At 31.6% G+C, this 24,075-nt stretch overlaps 1 protein-coding gene across 1 annotated transcript in view; it reads left to right on the forward strand.

The window, feature by feature from the left end:
- The first annotated feature begins 1,534 nt into the window (after positions 1 to 1,534).
- The window catches only part of LOC134712108 (serine/threonine-protein phosphatase 2A regulatory subunit B'' subunit gamma-like), a 38,798-nt gene continuing 16,257 nt past the window's right edge, over positions 1,535 to 24,075 (forward strand). Inside the window, exons 1-10 of the mRNA XM_063573270.1 lie at positions 1,535 to 1,746; positions 4,107 to 4,222; positions 4,644 to 4,693; positions 11,020 to 11,074; positions 12,225 to 12,337; positions 12,739 to 12,907; positions 15,267 to 15,311; positions 16,112 to 16,255; positions 17,577 to 17,713; positions 18,453 to 18,528. Coding sequence (XP_063429340.1) covers positions 1,668 to 1,746; positions 4,107 to 4,222; positions 4,644 to 4,693; positions 11,020 to 11,074; positions 12,225 to 12,337; positions 12,739 to 12,907; positions 15,267 to 15,311; positions 16,112 to 16,255; positions 17,577 to 17,713; positions 18,453 to 18,528 — 984 coding nt within the window. The 5' untranslated portion in view covers positions 1,535 to 1,667. The remainder of the gene's footprint in view (positions 1,747 to 4,106; positions 4,223 to 4,643; positions 4,694 to 11,019; positions 11,075 to 12,224; positions 12,338 to 12,738; positions 12,908 to 15,266; positions 15,312 to 16,111; positions 16,256 to 17,576; positions 17,714 to 18,452; positions 18,529 to 24,075) is intronic.

The following is a 24,075-nucleotide window of genomic DNA, read 5'->3' on the forward strand; positions in this document are numbered from 1 at the left end:
ACGAAACGAAGTTCATGCAACATATATTTTCATGTCCTTCACTGTTTCAAAAGCATACAAGTCAGCAGTAATGATTGATTGTTGATTTTTTTAACGTCCAGTGGCAAATATTTCATGCATGATCAGGACGAAAGCTGCAGAGATGAGACTTGTTTGTAGCCATAAACACTTGATAGGGAAGATATCATATAAAAGTCAGTGGCAAAAGTAGCTTTAGTTAGTTTTTATATTAATAAAAAATTCGGAATTCGGAAACAACTTGAGTTTTATAAATCCGTCTACCAAATTCATATTCAGAAAGAGCCAAACATCAACATTTACTGTATAGAACTTCATCTTATCAAAACTCCTTACTATCGTCTCTCTGTCATTCGTGAATGGAACAGTCTTCCATGCACAAGATGCAAGACGAGATCCCGATGATAAAAAAATCACATTTGAAATTCATTTGATGATCGTGATTTTAAGAAAGTCCCTTCGTTATCATACAGTAGTTGCCAGATACTTCACTTCAAACTCTAGTTGACTGACTGCAGTGGCTAAATGAACATCTTTTCCAGAAAAAAAATATTGTTCATTTCAGACAATTCTTACGGTACATATGTGGATAAATTGAGAGCAACAATTAGCGCTAATGACTGAGAATTCCGGGGCCATGACTCAGTATAAACAGAGACATATAGTACAATACACATTAATTTCTGTTCAGTTAAAGAATTAACTCCTCGGTGGTGTGTTAAACGGAATACTTTTAAAATTGTAAAAATTTAATTTGGGAATCTTTAATTTGAAACTTTCAAGAATTCTAATATAGTGACATCACTATACAAATCATTGAAACTTTGTAATTGAAGTTTATTATAATCTTCTTCAGTTTTTTTTTTACGTTCAAACACATATGATTGCGTTGGATAAAAACCGCAATTTTTATACGTGTGCATGTAAAACAATTTTCGTTGTAGAATATATATATATATAACACATGGCCAGCGTAAGCTCTTTTTTAGAGAGCCCAGGTGGTCGTGTGGTCTAGCGGGACGGCTGCAGTGCAGGCGATTTGGTGTCACGATATCACAGTAGCATGGGTTCGAATCCCGGCGAGGGAAGAACCAAAAATTTGCGAAAGCAAATTTACAGATTATTTTCTAACATTGTTGGGTTGATGTTTAGACGAGTTGTATATATATATATATACTAAAATAGCTGTGGTACACATCCACAGATAATACCACAATATGAAACAAGATAACCACAATTAGAAATGAGTTTAAAAATTATATTTTTTTTTGTGGAAAAAAGATGTTACAAATTAAATTATTTTTAAACTATTTATTAATTACAACATATTATATCATGGTATTCTGTAAATAAGACAGGCACTTTCAACATAATTTTTATTATTATAAACATATCCTTTCCCAAAAAGTACACTTATTATTGAAAAGTTCAGGTTAATACAAGTTTAAATCAATAAAAAACTCTAAATTGTTTGCATGTCGAGACAAGAAATGAATTATTCCCCTTTTCAAATAGGGTGTCGCATGAGGCAGAACAGCCAATCAGCTCATCTGTTATGAAAATGGAGAGGGAAGATGGAACATGTTTGTAGATATTATGAACAATTTGTTGGTATTTCGCCCCATGCATCCATGTATTACTGATAAAACATGACCAAAACACCAATACATAAAAGGAAAAGCATGGAGTGGTGCAACATTTTGAAGAAATATGTTGAAAGAAATAAAAGTGAGATATTTGCAAGAAAAAACACCGGTGGTCAGTGGTGGACTTGATAAAACTTGAACGAAAAACGTCTTAATCTGAAATATCAATGATTTTATTTGAAAATTTTACATATAGACCTATTTTGGGTTTGAAAAGTTGTAAATTGTGTACTCAAAAACATTACTATTAACCTGTAGATATTCTTTGAATATTTTATAGAAAGTAGATGGATAAGAAAGTTTTAACAAACGAAAACATATTATTTGATAATATGTAACTATAATAATGTAACCTTAACTGCAATCTTGCATCTCACATTTTTTTACAACCTCAAAAATTTAAAAAAATTGTCATAATTTGGTATCACATCGTTGGTGGAGTTAGCGTTGTCCAGATAATAACTTAGTATACATTGTAGGTAAAAAGAAATTAAAAAAATCAGTTTATAACCACAAAAGGGATGTTGGAATTGATTTTGGGGGTTATGGTCTCAAAGGCTAAGGAATTGGGGGCAAAAAAAGGTCCCACATGAGCATTTTTGTTTCCAGTCAAATTATTATAACTTGTGTTTAAGTGTATAAATCTCTCTGAAATTATACCAGAAGTTTCCATACTACAAAAGGATGGTTTAGGGGGGGGGGGGGGGGGGGGGGGTGGCAAGGCTCAAATCAATTAGCAATTAGGAGAAGAAAAAAACAAGGGTTTTTCTGGTAAAAGGCAGAGTTAGGGTTATTACCTCCCTTACACTGCTTGATTATAATGTACAAGTTTTCTCATTTTAGATTTCAGGAATTATAAAGAAAATTTATTCAAATATTTTTTTGAGGGGATTAATATTCAACAGCATAGTGTATTGCTCAAAAGCAAACGTTTTTTTTAAGTTCATTAGGCCACATTCATTCTGTGTCAGAAACCTTTGCTGTGTCAACTATTTAATCACAATCCAAATTCAGAGCTGTATCAAGCTTGAATGTAGTGTCCATACTTGACCCAACTGTTCAGGGTTTGACCTCTGCGGTCACATAAAGCTGTGCCCTGTGGAGCATCTGGTTAGGTTTACCATTGACCATCCCAATGACATTTATTTATATAGTAATCGACCACTGAAACAGGAATAACATATGAAGCAATGTAAAACTGAGAATGGAAATGGGTGTCCTTTTCACAGTCCTCATCTAATCAATTCGGATTTTAAAAAAAATTATGCCTCAATTTTTTTCAAATTTCTGAAATTCATTTTAGAGAATGATATGATTTTTTGAAAATGTACTATAAATACCTGTGTCCTTTGTAAGACTAGGACAACTAACTTATATTACAAACATTGACTCCTTGAATACCTAATTAACGTTCATGCATTACAACATACATACAAAATGTATTTTATAAGATTCTAGAAATCCAAATAATTATATTTCATGGATGTTTCATAAACTTTTTGTAATTTTGATTGACAGAGAATCATTGCAATGCATTCCAAGAGTATAATATATTTCCCAAATGTACCTTTTAGGATTAGACCAGTCTCCATGACAACCTTTACATCAATTCATTGTCGATAGTTTGCACATATTTTTAAACCCATGTCTTCAAACAAAATTTGCTTGATTAGTTTAATTAAAGCTTTTTCAAAGCCATTACAATAAAAATAAAGAAAAGAAGAATTCAATCCCAAAACAAATTACTGTACAATCATGACAGATCTGATGAAAATATTTATTATTATTGGTTCAACATAAAACAATGATAAAAGATTAATATGCATCGATGAGCAACACATTTATTATTAAAGGATTAATGCTGGTAATTGATACACTGCTGAAATTGTGAGCCATTTGTAAAATTTTGTATGTAATGAATGTAAATTTGTATAACAGAAAATAGACAACATGAGCAGTACACACTTTATAAAAAAAAGCATTGCCCCTGTCAACTTAGAAATTGTTGTCATCTCAATTATTCTTGTATGTTTTATATTAGCTACAAATGTTCACATGGGTAGAATGCTCATATCTATGCATGAATTAAAGTTTTCCCTGACCTGCCACTTTCATTTGGAGCTTCAAAACTTAGTTTTTCCATGAACCCACATACATGTACACTATTATTACTTTGATGATTTTTTTGTATGTTTTATCTTATATAGTAATTCATGATCAGCAATGTCTGTAACAGTTTTAAGAAATATCAAATAATAATGCTTATATACTAACTATTTTGTAAAAAGACATCAATAATCTTATTATCTGTAAGGAAACCTCAATCACTGTCTGTGGTGGTGAGCTCTTGGAAAAATGATTTTCAATACAAGAACTGACCTCTGTTTTTATCTTATTCCACCTTATTCAGAAGAATTTAATCTTATGTTTTGTTCATAATAGAAAAAAGACATCCAGAAGAGATAAAGACAGAGGATTTTGAAATTTTCAATGAGTACTATCAGAAGTGGCGTGGAATTGATAATGAGTATAAAAATATTCCTAGTCTCTATGTAAAGGTTTGTAACAGATATAATATTAACCTATATGTTTTATCCATAATAATCAATACAAGAAAAGTTGAAATTAGAAAACCATCTGACCGGTGATTCCTTGCTTTTCAAGTTCAAATTTATATATATTCAATTTATGTTGGTATACTTGCTTTGAAAATATTTTAACTGACAAAGGGTCTAGAACAGTTAAATGATTGTGGTGTGAATTTTTTTTTTAATGATATGTTGATTTTTTGTTCATACAGTTTTCCAAATGCATTATTTTATTATGTGTATTGAGTAAATAAGTGTTCGAGGCGTATTGTCAAACGGAATTAAACAAAATATATTTTGTTCAGTCTCTTAATTTGTACTTTTATATTTGGTTTATAACTAAAAATTGATTAAATAATCATGTAAGTTTTTATTAATTATTTGTTTTTAGTTACCTACAGAAGAAGAACCTTTGTTACTTAAACTGAGGGAAGAATCCAGGTATGTGTACATTTGTGTATTACTACATTAAGTATTTTGATACTTTGGTTTCATTAGTATAGCAGACTATGAATTGTTGATTACTGCTTAACTAATTGCACAATAGCAAAAAAAAATTGAATATAAATTCAAATCATATAACCAATTCTAAGTTCTTTTAAAGGGATAATTCGCGATTTTTCACTTTTCATCTTATTATGTTCATAATACCATAAAAAACATATTCACCAAGTTTTATTTTGATATGAAATCTAATAAAGGAGAAAATTAAGAATTATTAATTTTATTTCTTCAAACTTCCTGACTTATGTGACGTAGTTTAAGTCTTTAAGCATGCCGGGAGTGAAAATAATCTCATTTTAAATCTTAATCGTTAATCATCTTATAACTCTATTTAAAGCGCATCGACGACGTTTGGTGTAGCTATTAACCAACTAATAATAAAGATGGAACAGCGCTCATCTCGAAATTAGAATGTACGATTTATATTTTAATATTTTCTGTAATGATTAAAGTGATACAAGTAAATCGTATAAAATATTTTTTTATGATTTTTTTTTCCGACGAATATTTTGAACAAACATATATAACTGAAAGTATTTTAAAAATGCATGTTTGTACTTTTTACCTTTTACGTCAGTCTAGTGAATATGTGCTGCTAGTACATTTACATAGTGTCCAAATACGGCCCGCAAATACAATGTGTATTGTACTTTGACACTTACATAAAGTTACTACCTGTTGAATGCGTGGTTAAATTCAAGTTAATTAAAAGATTAATATTTTGTATCTTTTGATCTTTACTCGGTGAATTTAAGGGCATACGATACAGTTACAGGGGAGGTAATGACGTTGCTAACGTAAAATGTTATTTTCGCGACGTCAAACTGTGACATATCGGGAAAAGATGCATTTTTCGACTGATTTTTATCGTTCAAACTGATTTAATTTGAAAACGAGTTCATGGACCCCTATTTTTCAACACCGCAATTTGTTTCATTTTGCAGGGTGATTATGTGACCCAAATTTTATAAAACTGTAAATAGAGGATTTTTTTTTATTTTGATAACCATGCAGCAAAAAATGACGTATTTTCCTCAATTCATGAACAAGTGATAAATATGAGTCATTTCTGAATAAAAAAACTCATATTTTTGTAGGATACTTATAAAATACAGAAATTACCGATTATTTAACCCAAAAAAAATTGTGTTTATCTTTTATAACAAAAAAGTTATGTCTTTCTTTCGAAAAAGAAATTACGGGCACAAATCTGAATTTTGAGCAAATATACAAAATTTTGACCTCATTTTACTCAAAAAGTAGCACATGAAGGTATATTTTTTATTACATATTTGATTTAATTAGGTAAAAAATAGCCTATATGCAAATTTTCACGAACTTGTAAATACAGGATCAAAACTGTATCGTATGCCCTTAAGCCGTCACGGTTCACTTTTCTAGGTGTGAACAACATTTTGTATGAATGATAAACGGGGGAATCTTAATATTTTCCATGAGCTCAGTTTAATTAAATATATTATTAACGCTGAATATTTCTGGTATAAAAAATAAGAAATACTTAATTAATTTAATTGAATAAAGTTATAAATAATGATGTCCTTATAAACACGAGTAAATGATTTAAAAAAAAAAAAAATCGGTGACCTTGAATTTTTGAAATAGATAGTAATTACCAACTGCAGTTATATAATTGGGTCGTTCAAAGCGAAATATTCAGGAAGAAACGTCCTTATCAAAATAATTTAATTAATTCCGCGTACTAATTCTTCAGCTATTTAAACGAGAATATCAAAAATGTTGACAGAAAATTGAAAGGTCAACTTTTGTTTTATTGGAACGGAATTGAATAATAACGATTTTTTTTAATTCTTTGTGATTAAATCTTGCAATGAGCTTTCTTTTTTATTTCAATCAGTGTATGGTTTCAACACCGAGGCCTTCAAAATCTTACATGAATACCCAGTGATTTGTTTGGATAACCTGGAATTCAAATAATGGAATCACCATTGTTATAAATACACAAGCTAATCTAACTTTTAACTTCTACCTAATATTTAGCCAAGATTAAAAGACGTCAAATTAACTTAATCAATTAACTTTTTCTCAATTCCTTGTTTTCTAATGATTGTCAGGCACCAGAGCGTGGTTGTTTTTGTAAAAAGAAAAAAAGTTTGATATATAAGCCTTTTTAATAAATCTATACTATAAGCTAAAATGTCTAGTTCAGAGAGTGAAAGTTCAGATGTATCCAGCTCCCAAAGTGAGACAAATTTTGACGAGTGTGGTCAATTTGGGTACATACTAGAACCGGAGTACACTGAAGAAGAACTCCAACAAATTGAAGCTGAAGAAACTTCTAGACAACAGGATATTATAAATAATCCTCGCAAGTTTGACACCAATTGGTGTTCATGTAAAAACTGTATAGTCATGTCATTGCCGGCGGAGTGTTTCTGCTGCCACGAATTTACGCTATTAGAAGAAAATATGAATTTGGGTGAATGTGTCACTGAAAATACAGATTTTAGAATAGTTTGTTTAAACCCCGTTGTTCTTGAAACAAGCTACATAAGTTTCCTGAGATACAAGCGCCATAGAGGGAGAGCTCCAGACGTACTGACTAACAGACAAAGCAGGCTTATGGCTTATCGTCAGTTTGTGTGTTGGGTCAGGAAAGGTCAACCACTTGGCAAGAAACACAGAATAACCCTTCCAACTTGTGTAGTTAATGTCATTAAAAAAGAGTTTCCATCGTTGGATGGGGTATACGAAGGATTCAAAGAATGTGAAAGTGACACTTCAGACTCTGAATAGTTCTAAAATCATTTTCACGATTAACCAATACAATTTTTCACAGAATTTTTCAGATTCATTTCATTATTTGTGTATTAATAAACCTATTTATGAACTATTTAATTTTGAGGTATAATTTTATAGAGTTGCTTGTTGTATATATTAACATGAAGGTTTGGTATACCATAGTACCACGGAGCGTTGATATCATTTGACACGAGATCCTCCCGAGATGTTGGTGGGGTTCTTGTTTGGCAACCTAAACCAGTTTCCGATGATCTGTTTTTTATCTGTTTTTTGTTTCTTTTTGTCTTTTTATCGTTTATTGGTTATGTTTTATTATGACGTTGTCAGTGTGTTTTTTAATACTAAATATGACTTCCCGTTTTGGTACCTTCTGCCTTTTTACAAACAAGACCTTGAAACTGAACATTGGAAATGTATCATGCTACTACACAATGCAACAAGTTTGTAAGAAAACCTTATATTGAAAAAATGACAACTCATTTGAATTATTGAATGTACATGTACAGAAAGACAAACGAATACCGTATCTAGAGACAGAGACATATAATACATATTGTATTATATGTCTCTGCTAGAGACAACCACAAACTAAGTATCATCTTCGTGTCATAATTGCGCATGCTTGTCTCTTCACATACAGGTAAACGCAAATTTCCTAAGTGCAAAATATTTCGTAAATGCGCCCGCTTATATCGAAAATAGGACAAGAAAGTATAAGATAGTCATCCATAATTCTCGGTTAAATTCTCTAGGATTTACTCCCAACAATGTTGTAAAATGATGAAGTTTTCTTTTTCTTAAATTATTCATTACAACTCAAGACCATAACTAAAATTAAACATTTGATAAGCAAATAAAACAATCTGACAAAACATAATGAAAGTTATTGTGTACAAAAGCATTGGCGGATCCAGAGGGAGTGGTTTCGGGGTTGGACCCCCCCCCCCCGCGTTTGTAGGCCGATCAATGCATTTGAAGTGAGACATGTAGTTGGAACCCTCCTTTTTAATGTGACTGGTTCCATCCCGAAAAGAAAATCTCTTGTACAATTGAAAATTCAAAAAGAAATCATTTTACATGGTACGTGTACAGTACTAGATAATCTTCTACACATTAATTTTGAAGCCGAAGTCAAAATTATTCATTTACGCTGTTTTGTTTCTGTCTTTGCACATGTCAGAATTATTCAGCCTGTGGAAATAAATTTTAAACTCTTAATTTCATATTTGAACGGATTTGTGTATTTCAATCATATTAGGGGCATACATTGTTAACAGGATGTATAATACACCTGACTATATTTTTGATGGCACTTTTACCTGTGCACACCTGGGTAAAACAGCTGGGTCCGGAATTGTGTAATGTCACCAGTTTATTAGCCTGCAGGAAGTATCTAGAATACCTGAATGTGACACTATTACACGACCTCTGGCAATAATTCAAAAGATCGTCGGTTTTCATATTAGAGTAAAGTACCCGAAATGAATAAAATCTATTATACAGATAAAAGACTTTTTTTGCATATTAATTTCGAAAAAATCATTAGAATAATTATATGCTTTAACAACTTCCAAATTAGTGTCCACCCACTAGATGTATTCCTATCATAAATATAGTAAGAAAAATTACTCCTACGATTGACAATAAATCATTACAAATTTCGTTAGCCTAGCTGTCGACATTTTATATCCCGAAACTGCTTAGTCTTAACTTGTAGGACCACGCAACTGGGTTGACCTAGTAGACAAATAAAAAGCATAACAAGGGGGTGGTAAGATCTATAAAGTTTCCGTTTCCACACGAATCGGGGAAGACATACGCTCCCATATACCCATCACCCTTTCAACCTTTTCTATGGGGCAATATGGAAAAGGCGCGAAAGGGGGTGTGGGGGGGGTTAAACAGTTACTGTTATTATACTACATTTAAATAAAGTCTTATTTTTAAACCAATTTTATTTTAAGCAAATGAACCTTTAAATGTTTTACGTAATTTTTATTTTTTTTATGTACACATGAGGACTCATATAGTTAATTCTATCAATGTAGGAATCATTTAAAATCTTTATTTCATTAAAATCCATCAACAACTTTTAAAGTTTTAAGGTGTACAGTGTGGTTTCTCCAATGATTCTCTACATATTTTTTTATCACAAGGATTGTTAAGAAGTTACCTATCCCTCTATATACGTCCCTGGTACACATACGTTTTTTTGCACCTAATACAAAATTATACTTCATTGAACTTGTGAATTTACGACAGAAAGTCACAAAACAAAACGTCATATATAATTCAGTTTCGAGTTTATTTTTCTTTAAACGAGTAAACGTATAAATTAATTAATTCTTTTTTTGGTTTGTTCTGAAATATTATTTTTAAAGCAAGTTTTAAACAGAATGTATTAAATTGATATAAATGACATCACATGATTGTTATAAAATCAAAATGCCGAAATGGCTAGGTACCTTTTATGGCTTCATTGTGCCAAGAAATATAACCCCCCTTGCATGATTGAAATCAAATATCTATTATTTTAAGGCTTATAAACAAGTTCATAAACTTAAATTGAATAAATATAATAAATAATATAATATTTGAAGATTTTTTTCTTGTATATATTAAAATATTATCAACAAATTTATTGTGACTTTTTGTCTGTGACCTTTTTACCCGTTTACTAAAATACTACTTGTAAACAACAAAATCTGTTACTAATGCATGAATGTCGAAACACTGAACTACGTCCGAGTTGAACATCCGTACGCTTGACAAGTCATTTTGATACTGAATATACGATATGCCATGCTTGTTTTTTCGCTTTGTGGTATTCAGATATTTTATTCAAATATACTCACCACGTGACAATTTGGATCGGAGATGCCGTCAAAATGGCGATAAGTCGAGAAGTGATAGTGGGATTTTGATTTTGATTTTAATCACTCATCTAGAAGAATTGAACAATAATTTTAACAAATCTATGATTATTTATATCAAATAAACATAATATAAAATTTTCATTTTTTTGCGAAGTTTCCCTTTAACACATTTATTCTCTTGCACGTAAAAGACTCCCTTGTAGATTTTGAAAAAGAGCAGGCTAATGCCACTACAAGGCAGCACTCCCACCCGCAAAGTGGAAAGGGATTGTAATAACCTTCCCAATCCCCTATAAATAAATATGTTTGAACTAAACATTTATCCTGAGTCAGAAACCTGTTCTGTGTCTAATATTTTATTACAATCCAAATTCAGACCTATATCAATCGGGAATATTGTGTCTATTTTTGCCCCAACTCTGCGGTCGTATCCAGCTGTGCTCAGCAAAGCAATTTATTTTTTTAAATGTTAATAATTTTGTCCTGTCATAAAAATGCAATGAATAAAATTATTGTAACTTGTATTGCATTTTGGTAACTATTGTTCTTTTGAAATAAGCCTTTATATTATTTCATTAAAATAATATCACTTGTGAATAATTGCAGAGCTGTGTTCTTACAGAGAAGAAGTAGAGAACTTCTAGACAATGATGAACTGCAGGTATAACACATAACAAGCAATTTAAAATACATATTCTACTTATATATTATATAACTTGATCTGAGCGTCACTGATGAGTCTTATGTAGACGAAACGCGCGTCTGGCGTATTAGATTATAATCCTGGTACCTTTGATAACTATTGAAAGGATAAAAAGTATTTTGCATCTTTTTTTATACCCTCACCATAGCAGAGGGGGTATTAATTTTACCCCTGTCTGTACGATTATACATTCATATGTCCTAAAGTAGGTATATAATTACGATACTGTTGTCAAGTCATTAAAGATTGCATATTTTGGCGTTAATATTGAGTCACTGATAAGGTCTTTGCGTTGGAACTAAACACATTTATTCTAAAAACAGTTGTTGGCATGACACGGGTTATGTTCTTCTCATATATGTTATGATGGTATGATACTAAACCCCTAACGGGAAGGATTGTGCCTGATGTTCATATGATGAAATCATAATCTTTCAGTCAGTTTAATTGAAGTCTGGAGCTGGCATGTCAGTTAACTGCTAGTAGTCTGTTGTTATTTATGTATTATTGTCATTTTGTTTATTTTCTTTGGTTACATCTTCTGACATCAGACTCGGACTTCTCTTGAACTGAATTATAATGTGCGTATTGTTATGCGTTTACTTTTCTACATTGGTTAGAGGTATAGGGGGAGGGTTGAGATCTCACAAACATGTTTAACCCCGCTGCATTTTTGCGCCTGTCCCAAGTCAGGAGCCTCTGGCCTTTGTTAGTCTTGTATTATTTTAATTTTAGTTTCTTGTGTACAATTTGGAAAATAGTATGGCGTTCATTATCACTGAACTAGTATATATTTGTTTAGGGGCCAGCTGAAGGACGCTTCCGGGTGCAGGAATTTCTCGCTACATTGAAGACCTGTTGGTGACCTTCTGCTGTTGTTTTTTTATTTGGTCGGGTTGTTGTCTCTTTGACACATTCCCCATTTCCATTCTCAATTTTATTCCATTCTCTAACTTTAGTTTGCCTCAACCAAATCAACAAAGTTTATTTTAAGACAACTTAAGTCAACTCTTAAATTAAGAATTATTTGTAAAGATATTAATTATTCCTTTAAATGTTTATGAGTTTTATTTTTCCTTGTTCTCATATAACTGTTATATATTTTCAGCGTCTCTGGTTTCTGCTAGACCAACACCACACCCCACCAATTGTTGGAGAAGATCAGATGATTAACTATGAAGATTTCCAAAAGGTTGGATCAGAAGCAGGAGCAAAATGCCAGTATGTATTTTAGACATAACTTGAAATTTTGAAGGGGAAATAATTAAATCTGAATATTTTTGTTATTAAAATTCATAGTTGTAAAATGTTTAATTATCTGTTGATACATGAGACAAAAGTTCTGGTCAGAAATAATTTTACGGATATCATATATTGCTCTATTTATATGGTATGTAGATCCATAATGATGCGTTTTAGATTAAATTATTGTATTGGTCTTGTTTAATTTCTAAAGTAAAAGAACATTTCATGAAAATTGTGCTTATCCCTACTTTAATTGCCCTTCTATATGTACTTATGTAGTAATCAAATAGTTTGAGTATACATTGTATTTTTGTTCAGGTTTGTGAACAACTTAAAAATGTCTTCTGTTTAACATAGTTTGTTTATTTAATTTGCAGACAGTTTTTCTCTGCCTCAGTGTTCTGTAAACTTCTACAAACAGATCCCTATGGTAGAATATCTATTATGCAGTTCTTTAACTATGTGATGAGAAAAGTGTGGTTACATCAGACTAGAATTGGTCTGTCTTTGTATGATGTTGCTGGACAAGGCTATCTCAAAGAATCAGTAAGTCCTTCTGAAAAGTTACCTTTCCTGACTTTTGAATATAGTGGCTTAAATTTAAGTGAAAACAAATAAATTATGTAATATTTTCAAGGTAAAACAAATAGTTCAGGTTAGTTATCTCAATGAATTATTCATTAATGTGTTGTACTGATAGTTCAAGAAAGTTTTGCCAGATAAGGAATTTAAACATCTAGAGATTAGGCAAAAAAAGAAAAAATCTGTTTAGGCCACACCAATTTAATTTCTTGTTCTATGGATTTTTGGACTCCAAAAATTGGGGCGAGCGAGCGATTTGAAAATTTTAATAAAAAAATATTTAATTTGCTAATTTTTGAGGCGAAGCTTAAAAAGTAAAGGCGAGCGATTATATTTTTTTTTTTTTAAATAAAATAGTAGGTTTTGACTATATTAAAACTTGATTTATCACTTGTACCTTGACATTTCTTTAATTTATGAAGTATTTTTCCCTGTTCAACAAGAAATAATTGAATAATTAAATCTGGTCTATGTATGAGTGACTGACAATGAGACAATTCTCCATCCAAGTCATAATCAGGTTCAGAACAACCCCTTAATGTTATGAATATCCCTTTTATGAGGGGTCAAAATATTAAAGTTATAATATATTTTTTTTGTAAAAACACTAAGTACAAAAGGGCTTATATTTTCCAAAAGAACTATAATATTTGGTATTAAATGGTCAAAACATGTCCAAGAATTATGTAATATTCCTGGACTTTAACCATGTTAACACATTTACTTTAACAGTTTAATATTAGTGGACCCATCCCTCTTTTAGAAAAGTTGTTTAAAATATAATGTATTTCTCCTCTTTTTGAGTAAAAAATTCTAAGTTGTCAAAGGTTTTTTACAGTAGCACTGTACAAATCCTTAGTATTTTTTTTTTCTTTTCTACAACTGACTGAACAGTAAACATGGTAAAATGACCCCTTCAAGGCCCTTGTCTGAGGAAGGGTTGGTCCCAACCTGATAATAACAAACATAGGTCAAAGTATGGCCTTTTACACAGTGCTTTGATCAAGACCAACCAGCAAGCTATAAGGGACCATAACTTAGTATTGTACACAATTCGAACAGGAAAACCAACGGTCTAAATTATATTTCAAAACGGGAAAATACCAATGAACCACATCAACAAACGATAACTGCTGAACCACAGGTCTCTGAATCAACCAGGACAGGTGCACAAACCTGCAGCGGATATGACCGTCACCATACATTATAATTGCAGTTAAAGGCAAATCCTTCAGAAGTTCTTTGTACTTTATTTTAACAACGAACATTTTTTTATAGGGAATATAAGTTAGGGGGAAAGAAACCAATGTTTTGTTCTGTACTGGTATTTCTATTTATATCGGAGCACTACCGCTTGGAATAAATTGGTTTCATGCTGAAACAAATATTCTCGCAGATATTTAGTGTTGTGGGGTGCTGATAGGTTTAACATCGTTATATAAAGGCTAGACTGTGATTTTAAAAAACAAATGTTGAGATCTTTATATAATATTTACAAAAAAACGGTGTGGGAAATGGACATGATTTCATTTCCGGATGCGGGAAGCGGGAATATGATAAAAATTAAAAAAATCTGTTTTGAAAAAAATAGGTGCAGGCGGGTCCGTCGAACAAGGAATCAAATTGGTGTGGCCTTAAGGTTACATTCTTTAAAAAAAAATTAGGGTAGGTAGGTCAGTATTTTCAATGATAGGATTATTTTTCTTTGTTATTGGCTGGAATAAAAATGGCGGCAAAGTGTTCAATTTATCACACGAGTTGCGAGTTTCCTTATAACAGCTATCATATTTACGATTGTGAACATTAGGATGTATCAGGCTATTGATTTATATTATTGGCAACACTTAGTTCACTTTTGACACGAGTACAACGGAAATAAAATGACTTAGGATTGGCACTCAAAAATAGGGTAGGTCAGGTAACCATAAACAGATATATATTTATTTTTTTGGCCTTAGAATCCAACATGTACTGTTTATGCATTTTCCACAATTTTTTTGAGATATTAATATAATAATGATTTCGTTTACTATAATTAAACACTCTTCCAACCAATAGAAATGTTATTGAAGTAAGATAAAATATGCGTAATCTAACTATTGGAAACAACTTTCCAGTGAAATAGACTTTCTCTACCTCACAAGAATTCGCTACCAGATTAGAAAACTTGATTTGAATTTAGATAAAGTGTCATTTTGGTCTCTTGTGGAGAGTTGTCTAATTGGCAATCAAACCACAGATTCTCTTTTTACATTTCACTCATGTTGCAAGTACAAATTTTCCATGCAGTTAATAGTTATTGAAATTATTTTATATTTTGTAGGATTTAGAAAATTACATACTAGAACTGATTCCAACTCTTCCGCAGGTAGGTCTACACACAGATTTAGCTCATTACTTTGATTTATGCAAACAGCCAATTGCATTAAGTGTGTAGATAAAAGGTAATATTTTTGGTTAGCTTGCTTGCTAGCTGAACCATGTAGTCCTTATTAGGTAAGGTATACTACCCTCCTTTAAGAATAGACTAGTCTGTCAGATAACAAATCTATCTGTCTGTAGGACTAGGCTATTCCAAAAGGAGGGTAGTATACCTTGCCTAATAATGACTTAGAGGTTCAGCTAGCAAGCAAGCTAAACAAAGGTATCACCTTTACCTACACACTCAATGCAACCAGCTGTAAGTTGTCTAAGAAAAAATGTTTAGATAGGTTTGAACACTTATGCTTTCATTATTATCATGAAGAAAATTCTTCGGAAACTGTTTTGGAATATAATTGATTCTTTAGACATCAATATGGCGAACATGTCATTGTAAATAGATATAGGAAGATGTGGTGTGAGTGATATAGCTGTCATAAAAGTGTATTGAATTGTTTAAAGAAAACTCATTTATTGCAAGTATTGAACCCAATTACCCGCTATCAATATGGCATATACAAAAGGATCTCTGTTCCTGAATTAACAAATCTTCTATTTGCAATGGTATTCAGCAGATTTTATTTCGCTGTGTATCCACAACTAAATAACCAATGAATTCTTTTCAAGGTTAGATTTCATTTTTGAAATGACATCATTTGTGATGATTCCACAGCTGAAAATTTCCTTAAGAAAAACAGTGTATTAAAACAGCTACAATATTATTAAACTTGCTTGTTTATTTTCCAGTTAAATGGTTTGGAGAGGTCTTTCTACTCATTTTATGTATGTACAGCTGTTAGAAAATTCTTCTTTTTCCTGGATCCAATGAGGACTGGTAGAATTAAAATTCAGGATATATTAGCTTGTAGTTTTCTAGATGATTTATTAGAGGTAAGAACTAATGGTGTTGTAAGGAAATAAGAATATATGTATAATTGTTTAGAAGACTCTTATTGGGTCTTATTTTACATGATAATATTTTCAAATTTTTAATGTGTTTGTTGTTTGTAGACACTTTCTCAAGAATAAATTTGTTCAAATCACAAGCACTTGCTGCAGATTTACTTTATGTATCTGAAGAGAATTGATAATGACTATTCTGTGTTTGGACCACTCAATAAATCAAAACAAAGTCAAGTATGCGCATCAAATCAGTTCTTTAATTTCATTGTATAGGATACGAAACTCTGCAAATACACAAATTATAAATCATAAATTACAGTGAAACTAAATTCCGTTAATCATAAAAATAATATACAGTGCATTCTAATATGACATTCTTCTTTAGCTTTGGGTACAAAGCCATGTTCTAATTCGAATATAACATAGGCTGCACGTGATTGACGTCACAATTGAAATTGTAACGTCAGATGAATTTTGAACAACGCCAGAGATTAAAATGGACATTTTTGTTGGTGTTGCTCATTAGGAAATTAAATAAAAACATTCTAAAAGTAAGTTTAAATGTTTCTGTTCTTTTTTTATTGATAGACTGTTGATTTTTCTATAGTGTTTTTGTTCATCAAATCAGGCGACTTTTCGAGCGTCTACTATTGGTCCGCTTCGAAGTACAAAAGTTCAAAATATTCCTATTAGAATCGAAATAATTCTATCATGCCATGCTCTATGCTCATTTTAACATGGGTAGGCATTATATTTGTAAACATGAAGATATTAACAAATATAATGCCTACCCATGTTAAAATGAGCATAGAGCATGGCATGAAAGAATTATTTCTTAATTAATTACTTCTCAATCATGATAAAATATAATGAAATATGTTTTCTGATAAAAGTATAAAGTTTGCACAAATGATTAAATCAATTTGTTTCATTTACGGACCATTGTTACAATTCTTGCTAAAGAAATGAATGATAAAGTCGGATTAAATATATTCTTACCGATTATGCTCTCTTATAAAAATCATCTTGCGTGTCCAAATGAAATCCAAATAATAAACTGCCGTTAACAAATTGAAATAACATTCATAGGACAACATAACGTCATAAAGACGGACGGCAAATACAGCAAATATATTTAGCGCCGTAAACGTCAATGATTACATAGAAAAAAAAGCTTACCTATAGACTAAATAGTGGCAGCCAAGTGACGACTTTTACAATATTAGTGCTTATATATAAAGGTATCTTCTACAAAATATCCAAAACAAGAATATAAATAAATATAATTCTTACATTCTGTGTATTTTAGCTTAGAGATGAAGATTTATCAAAAGAAATGCAGGAGTCTAATTGGTTTTCTGCACCTTCAGCTTTACGAGTGTATGGGCAATATTTAAATTTGGATAAAGACCATAATGGCATGTTAAGTAAAGAAGAATTAGCTAGGTTAGTTGTGTTCTATTTATATATAGGGTTTTAACTTAATTTATTTTAGGGTATAAAAAACCACAAATTTCATTGCTCAACATAATACAAGTTTACTATAAACTTTTATAACAGAACATATTCAAACCATCAGATCAAGTCTCCACAAAAAATACAATATTTGCTCAATCGAAGAAAATTTAATGAAGTACATTATTTGTTGTCTTTTATTTTTAATTCAATTCTTCTGATTGATGTGATTCAGGTAAAAAAAACAACTTAAGTTTTACTTATGAATTAAAAGTTATTTGTAAGTGAAAAAAAAAAGATTTTTCAAAAGGTATTAATTAAGATAGTTTTTGTCTCTCTTGCAAAAGACAGAAAAAAAAGATGAAAGCAATTTTGTATATCTATGGCCAAGTTCGGATGGATATCTAGAGTAGATAGGATTGACATGGTCATATATAACACCTGTTATGATTGGATATAGCTTTCCCGCCTTAAGAACTCAACAAGCCCTGGGTTGTGGCAGGGTTACTAGAGATCGACTTGATATCCCGGATGTTATGACGTCGATCCAATCAAATTTGAATGTAAACATATTCAGAGTAGGGGCCTTGTATTTCCGGTAATCTAGAGTCCTTACTCTTCAAAATTATTTACTGTTCATATGGAACTAGTCAGTACTAGAGTTCCTTCAACTTTGCCTATGTTTCAACTAAATAAAATTTATACTATATCTATTGTCTTTTCATTTTAGATATGGTACTGGTACCCTAACTGATGTCTTTTTAGATAGAGTTTTCCAGGAATGTTTGACATATGAAGGAGAAATGGTGAGATATGTTTAGAAGTACAGTTTACTATCTTGTAGTAGTTTATATTCGGTTTTTATACGACCGCAAAATTTGAAAAAATTTTCGTCGTATATTGCTATCACGTTGGCTGCGTCGTCGTCGGCGTCTGAATACTTTTAGTTTTTGCACTCTAACTTTAGTAAAAGTGAATAGAAATCTATGAAATTTTAACACAAGGTTTATGACCACAAAAGGAAAGTTGGGATTGATTTTGGCAGTTTTGGTCCCAACATTTTAGGAATTAGGGGCCAAAAAGGGCCCAAATAAGCATTTTCTTGGTTTTCGCACTATAACATTAGTTTAAGTTAATAGAAATCTATGAAATGTTGACACAAGGTTTATGACCACAAAAGAAAGGTTGGGGTTGATTTTGGGAGTTTTGGTTCCAACAGTTTAGGAATTAAGGGCCAAAAAAGGGCCCAAATAAGCATTATTCTTGGTTTTCGCACAATAACTTTAGTTTAAGTAAATAGAAATCAATGAAATTTAAACACAATGTTTATGACCACAAAAAGAAGGTTGGTATTGATTTTGGGAGTTTTGGTCCTAACAGTTAAGGAATTAGGGGCCAAAAAGGGACCCAAATAAGCATTTTTCTTGGTTTTCGCACCATAACTTTAGTATTTATAAATAGATTCTATGAAATTTAAACATAAGGTTTATGACCATAAAAGGAAGGTTGGTATTGATTTTGGGAGTTTTGGTCCCAAAAGTTTAGGAATAAAGGGCCCAAAGGGTCCAAAATTAAACTTTGTTGATTTCATCATAAATTGAATAATTGGGGTTCTTTGATATGCCGAATCTAACTGTGTATGTAGATTCTTCATTTTTGGTCCCGTTTTCAAATTGGTCTACATTAAGGTCCAAAGGGTCCAAAATTAAACTTAGTTTGATTTTAACAAAAATTGAATCCTTGGGATCTTTGATATGCTGAATCTAAATATGTACTTAGATTTTTTATTATTGGCCCAGTTTTCAAGTTGGCCCAAATCGGGGTCCAATATTAAACTTTGTTTGATTTCATCAAAAATTAATAATTGGGGTTCTTTGATATGCTGAATCTAACTGTGTATGTAGATTCTTCATTTTTGGTCCCGTTTTCAAATTGGTCTACATTAAGGTCCAAAGGGTCCAAAATTAAACTTAGTTTGATTTTAACAAAAATTGAATCCTTGGGGTTCTTTGATATGCTGAATCTAAAAATGTACTTAGATTTTTTATTATTGGCCCAGTTATCAAGTTGGCCCAAATCGGGGTCCAATATTAAACTTTGTTTGATTTCATCAAAAATTGAATAATTGGGGTTCTTTGATATGCCAAAACTAACTGTGTATGTAGATTCTTAATTTTTGGTCCCGTTTTAAAATTGGTCTACATTAAAGTCCAAAGGGTCCAAAAATTAAACTAAGTTTGATTTTAATAAAAATTGAATTCTTGGGCCTCTTTGATATGCTGAATCTAAACATTTACTTAGATTTTTGATTATGGGCCCAGTTATCAAGTTGGTCCAAATCAGGATCCAAAATTATTATATTAAGTATTGTGAAATAGCAAGAAATTTTCAATTGCACAGTTATAAATTCAGCAATAGCAAGAAATCTTCAATTGCACAGTGTTGTGCAATAGCAAGAAATCTTCAATTGCACAGTATTGTGCAATAGCAAATATTTTCAATTGCACAGTATTGCACAATAGCAAGAAATATCTAATTGCATAATATTTTGCAATAGCAAGAAATTCCAATTGGATTTCAATTGGAGTTATCTTTCTTTGTCCAGAATAGTAGTTGAATCAACTTAAATCATTGTTTTATACAATATACAATGTATATTCACTTTTGCTACCAACTGATAGATTAAAACAATCTTTACCATTCAGTCATTGTCAGTGATAACAAGCACTTTTTTTACATTTTAATATTTTATGATGTATTTAAATGAGTAGTTATTGTTGCAAACTTCATTAGAAATTTGAATTGAGATCTGTTTTGAAATAAGGGAAAGGGGGATGTGAAAAAAAAATTGGGGGGGTCAATTTTTTTTCATTTCAGATTTCATGAATAAAAAGAAAATTCTTTAAACATTTTTTTGAGACGATTGATATTCAACAGCATAGTGAATTGCTCAAAGGCAATTTTTTTTTTTAAGTTCGTTAGACCACATTCATTCTGTGTCAGAAACCAATGCTGTGTCAACTATTTAATCACAATCCAAATTTAGAGCTGAATCCAGCTTGAATGTTGTGTCCATACTTGCCCAAACCGTTCAGGGTTCAACCTCTGCAGTCGTATAAAGCTGCGCCTATTCCTTCAACAAATAAAGTATTTTGAGAGGTAATTCCAACAAGTCTATTCAGTAGATTTGATTTGATTTTTGGTGTCTGACCGCAACTTTTAAGCACTGCATTTAGGCTATTTTGTGGCGGCCAGTTTTTATTGGTGGAGGAAGCCGTAGTGCCCGGAGAAAACCACGACCTTCATTAGGAAAACTGACAATCCTAGTCAATTAAGATTGGAGTTTGGTACACATGCACGAGCGGGGTTCAAACTCACAACCTCAGTGTTGACTGGCTAATGATTACAGTAATAACTACTTAGACTACTTGGCCATCAAGGCCCCTATCCAGTAGAAGTGTATGAATTTTAAGCAATCAATTAATCTGTTCGTACCAAATGATTTTTTCCTTTTTATACGACCGCAAATTTTGGAAAAATTTTCGTCGTATATTGCTATCACGTTGGCGTCGTCGTCTGCGTGGTCGTCGTCGTCAGCCGAATACTTTTAGTTTTCGCACTCTAACTTTAGTAAAAGTGAATAGAAATCTATGAAATTTTAACACAAGGTTTATGACCACAAAAGAAAGGTTGGGATTGATTTTGGGAGTTTTGGTTTCAACAGTTTAGGAATTAGGGGCCAAAAAAGGGTCAAAATAAGCATTTTCTTGGTTTTCGCACTATAACTTTAGTTTAAGTTAATAGAAATCTATGAAATTTTGACACAAGGTTAATGACCACAAAAGAAAGGTTGGGATTGATTTTGGGAGTGTTGGTTTCAACAGTTTAGGAATTAGGGGCCAAAAAAAGGGTCAAAATAAGCATTATTCTTGGTTTTTGCACAATAACTTTAGTTTTAGTGAATAGAAATCAATGAAATTTAAACACAATGTTTATGACCACAAAAGGAAGATTGGTATTGATTTTGGGAGTTTAGGTCCCAACAGTTTAGGAATAAGGGGCCAAAAAGGGACCCACATAAGCACTTTTCTTGGTGTTCGCACTTTTCTTGGTGTTCGCACCATAACGTTAGTATAAGTAAATAGAAATCTATGAAATTTAAACACAAGGTTTATGACCATAAAAGGAAGGTTGGTATTGATTTTGGGAGTTTTGGTCCCAACAGTTTAGGAAAAAGGGGCCCAACGGGTCCAAAATTAAACTTTGTTTGATTTCATCAAAATTGAATAAGTGGGGTTCTTTGATATGCCGAATCTAACTGTGTATGTAGATTTTTAACTTTTGGTCATGTTTTCAAATTGGTCTACATTAAGGTCCAAAGGGTCCAAAATTAAACTTAGTTTGATTTTGACAAAAAATGAATCGGTTGGGTTCTTTGATATGCTGAATCTAAAAATGTACTTAGATTCTTGATTATTGGCCCGGTTTTCAAGTTGGTCCAAATAAGGGTCCAAAATTAAACTTTATTTGATTTCATCATAAATTGAATAAATGGGGTTCTTTGTTCTTTGATATGCCAAATCTAACTGTGTATGTAGATTCTTCATTTTTGGTCCCGTTTTCAAATTGGCCTACATTAAGGTCCAAAGGGTCCAAAATTAAACTAAGTTTGATTTTAACAAAAATTAAATTCTTGGGCCTCTTTGATATGCTGAATCTAAACATGTACTTAGATTTTTGATTATGGGCCCAGTTTTCAAGTTGGTCCAAATCAGGATTTAAAATTATTATATTAAGTATTGTGCAATAGCAAGTCTTTTCAATTGCACAGTATTGTGCAATGGCAAGAAATATCTAATTTCACAATATTGTGAAATAGCAATTTTTTTTTTAATTAGAGTTATCTTTCTTTGTCCAGAATAGTAAGCAAGAAATATCTTATTGCAAGAATTTTTTTTAATTGGAGTTACATGTATCGATCTTTGTCCAGAATCAACTTAATTCTTTGCTAGGCCAGGATTTTTTAATTTGTTGGTTTACGGATCCGCCGACCCGATTTTGACGATTTCCAAAATAAAAATAAAATCGAATTTTCAGGCTTTTTTTTATTCTCGCCGACCCTAACAAATGCATTATCCCTGAAAAATAATTAAATAAAATATCCTTTTTTATGAAATGAAATGCATTAATCACTAACAGAAGTGATGACACTTTCTGTTGTGAAAAATGAAACTTTCAGTTTACGTTTCTAAAAATAGACAAATCAATTATTAATGACCTTGAAATGTCGTTTGCGCAAATAATTTTGCGGAACGAAACCCGTGTTTAAAACCAATTACACAATAAGTTCGTTTCCCTTATTTGTCACCAGTCCGTAAGATGCATGTTCTCATATAAATAGACTTGTACAAATGTGGACAGGTGGAAGTTCAAGACATCAAGTTAAAATACTGAATTTTAACAAATCATTTGATATTTTCTTGTTTTACAGATAATAAAAAAATATCGTCCATTTGGATAAAAAACTGGAATGCATGACAACAGATTATTTAACCCGATATTCTCGTTTTTCCAGTGGACGAGTCTATTACGTTTTTATACGACCGCAAAATTTGAAAATTTTTTCGTCGTATAGGGGAAATTCGGGATAATTCGATCACGCTGGCAATTTCGATCACATCGTTTAACCCTTTTTAGTACATTTGTCCCCATCACTGTTGTAAAGCCAATACACTATGTCGCATTGCGGCATTTCTCTCGACCAGCTGCATGGGGTGTCACATGATAGCAATCTGTTTCGCGTCGTTTGATTGGCCGAAGAGTACCGTTATCCGCCACACCCACAATTCTGCGGGAATTTTGAAAACTTTATTTGATTTCACTATACGGTTCTTTAGCTATACAAAAGTAAGTAAACATATAATTTTAGTGTTAAAACCTTTTATTCTTGAAAATATAATATTAAATAATAGAAAAACATCTTGTATGCATTTAAAAGTCTATTACTGTCATTGTTTTAAGACTTTTAAAACGATCGAAATTACCCGCAACATAATATTCTCATTGTCGGCAAATTTCGATCACATCCTTTTATATGTTATTCAAATCATTTAGGATTTACAAATGGATATTCATAATTCTGATAACGATTTCTGATGATTTTTCTTTAAAAATAAAATTGCCGATATTATACTACAATCATCTTTGAATAGAATAATTATCAATCATTGCAGTGGCGGATTCAGAAAGGGGGTTGCCGGGGTAGGAACCCCCCTTTTTCTTTGGAAAATTTTGTAGATTTCGGCAAAACTGCACAAAAAAAAATGTCTCCATTCTTCCTGCACCCTGAGTGG

This window comes from Mytilus trossulus, chromosome 3 (assembly GCF_036588685.1).
Source record: "Mytilus trossulus isolate FHL-02 chromosome 3, PNRI_Mtr1.1.1.hap1, whole genome shotgun sequence".
Classification (NCBI taxonomy): Eukaryota; Metazoa; Mollusca; class Bivalvia; order Mytilida; family Mytilidae; genus Mytilus; species Mytilus trossulus.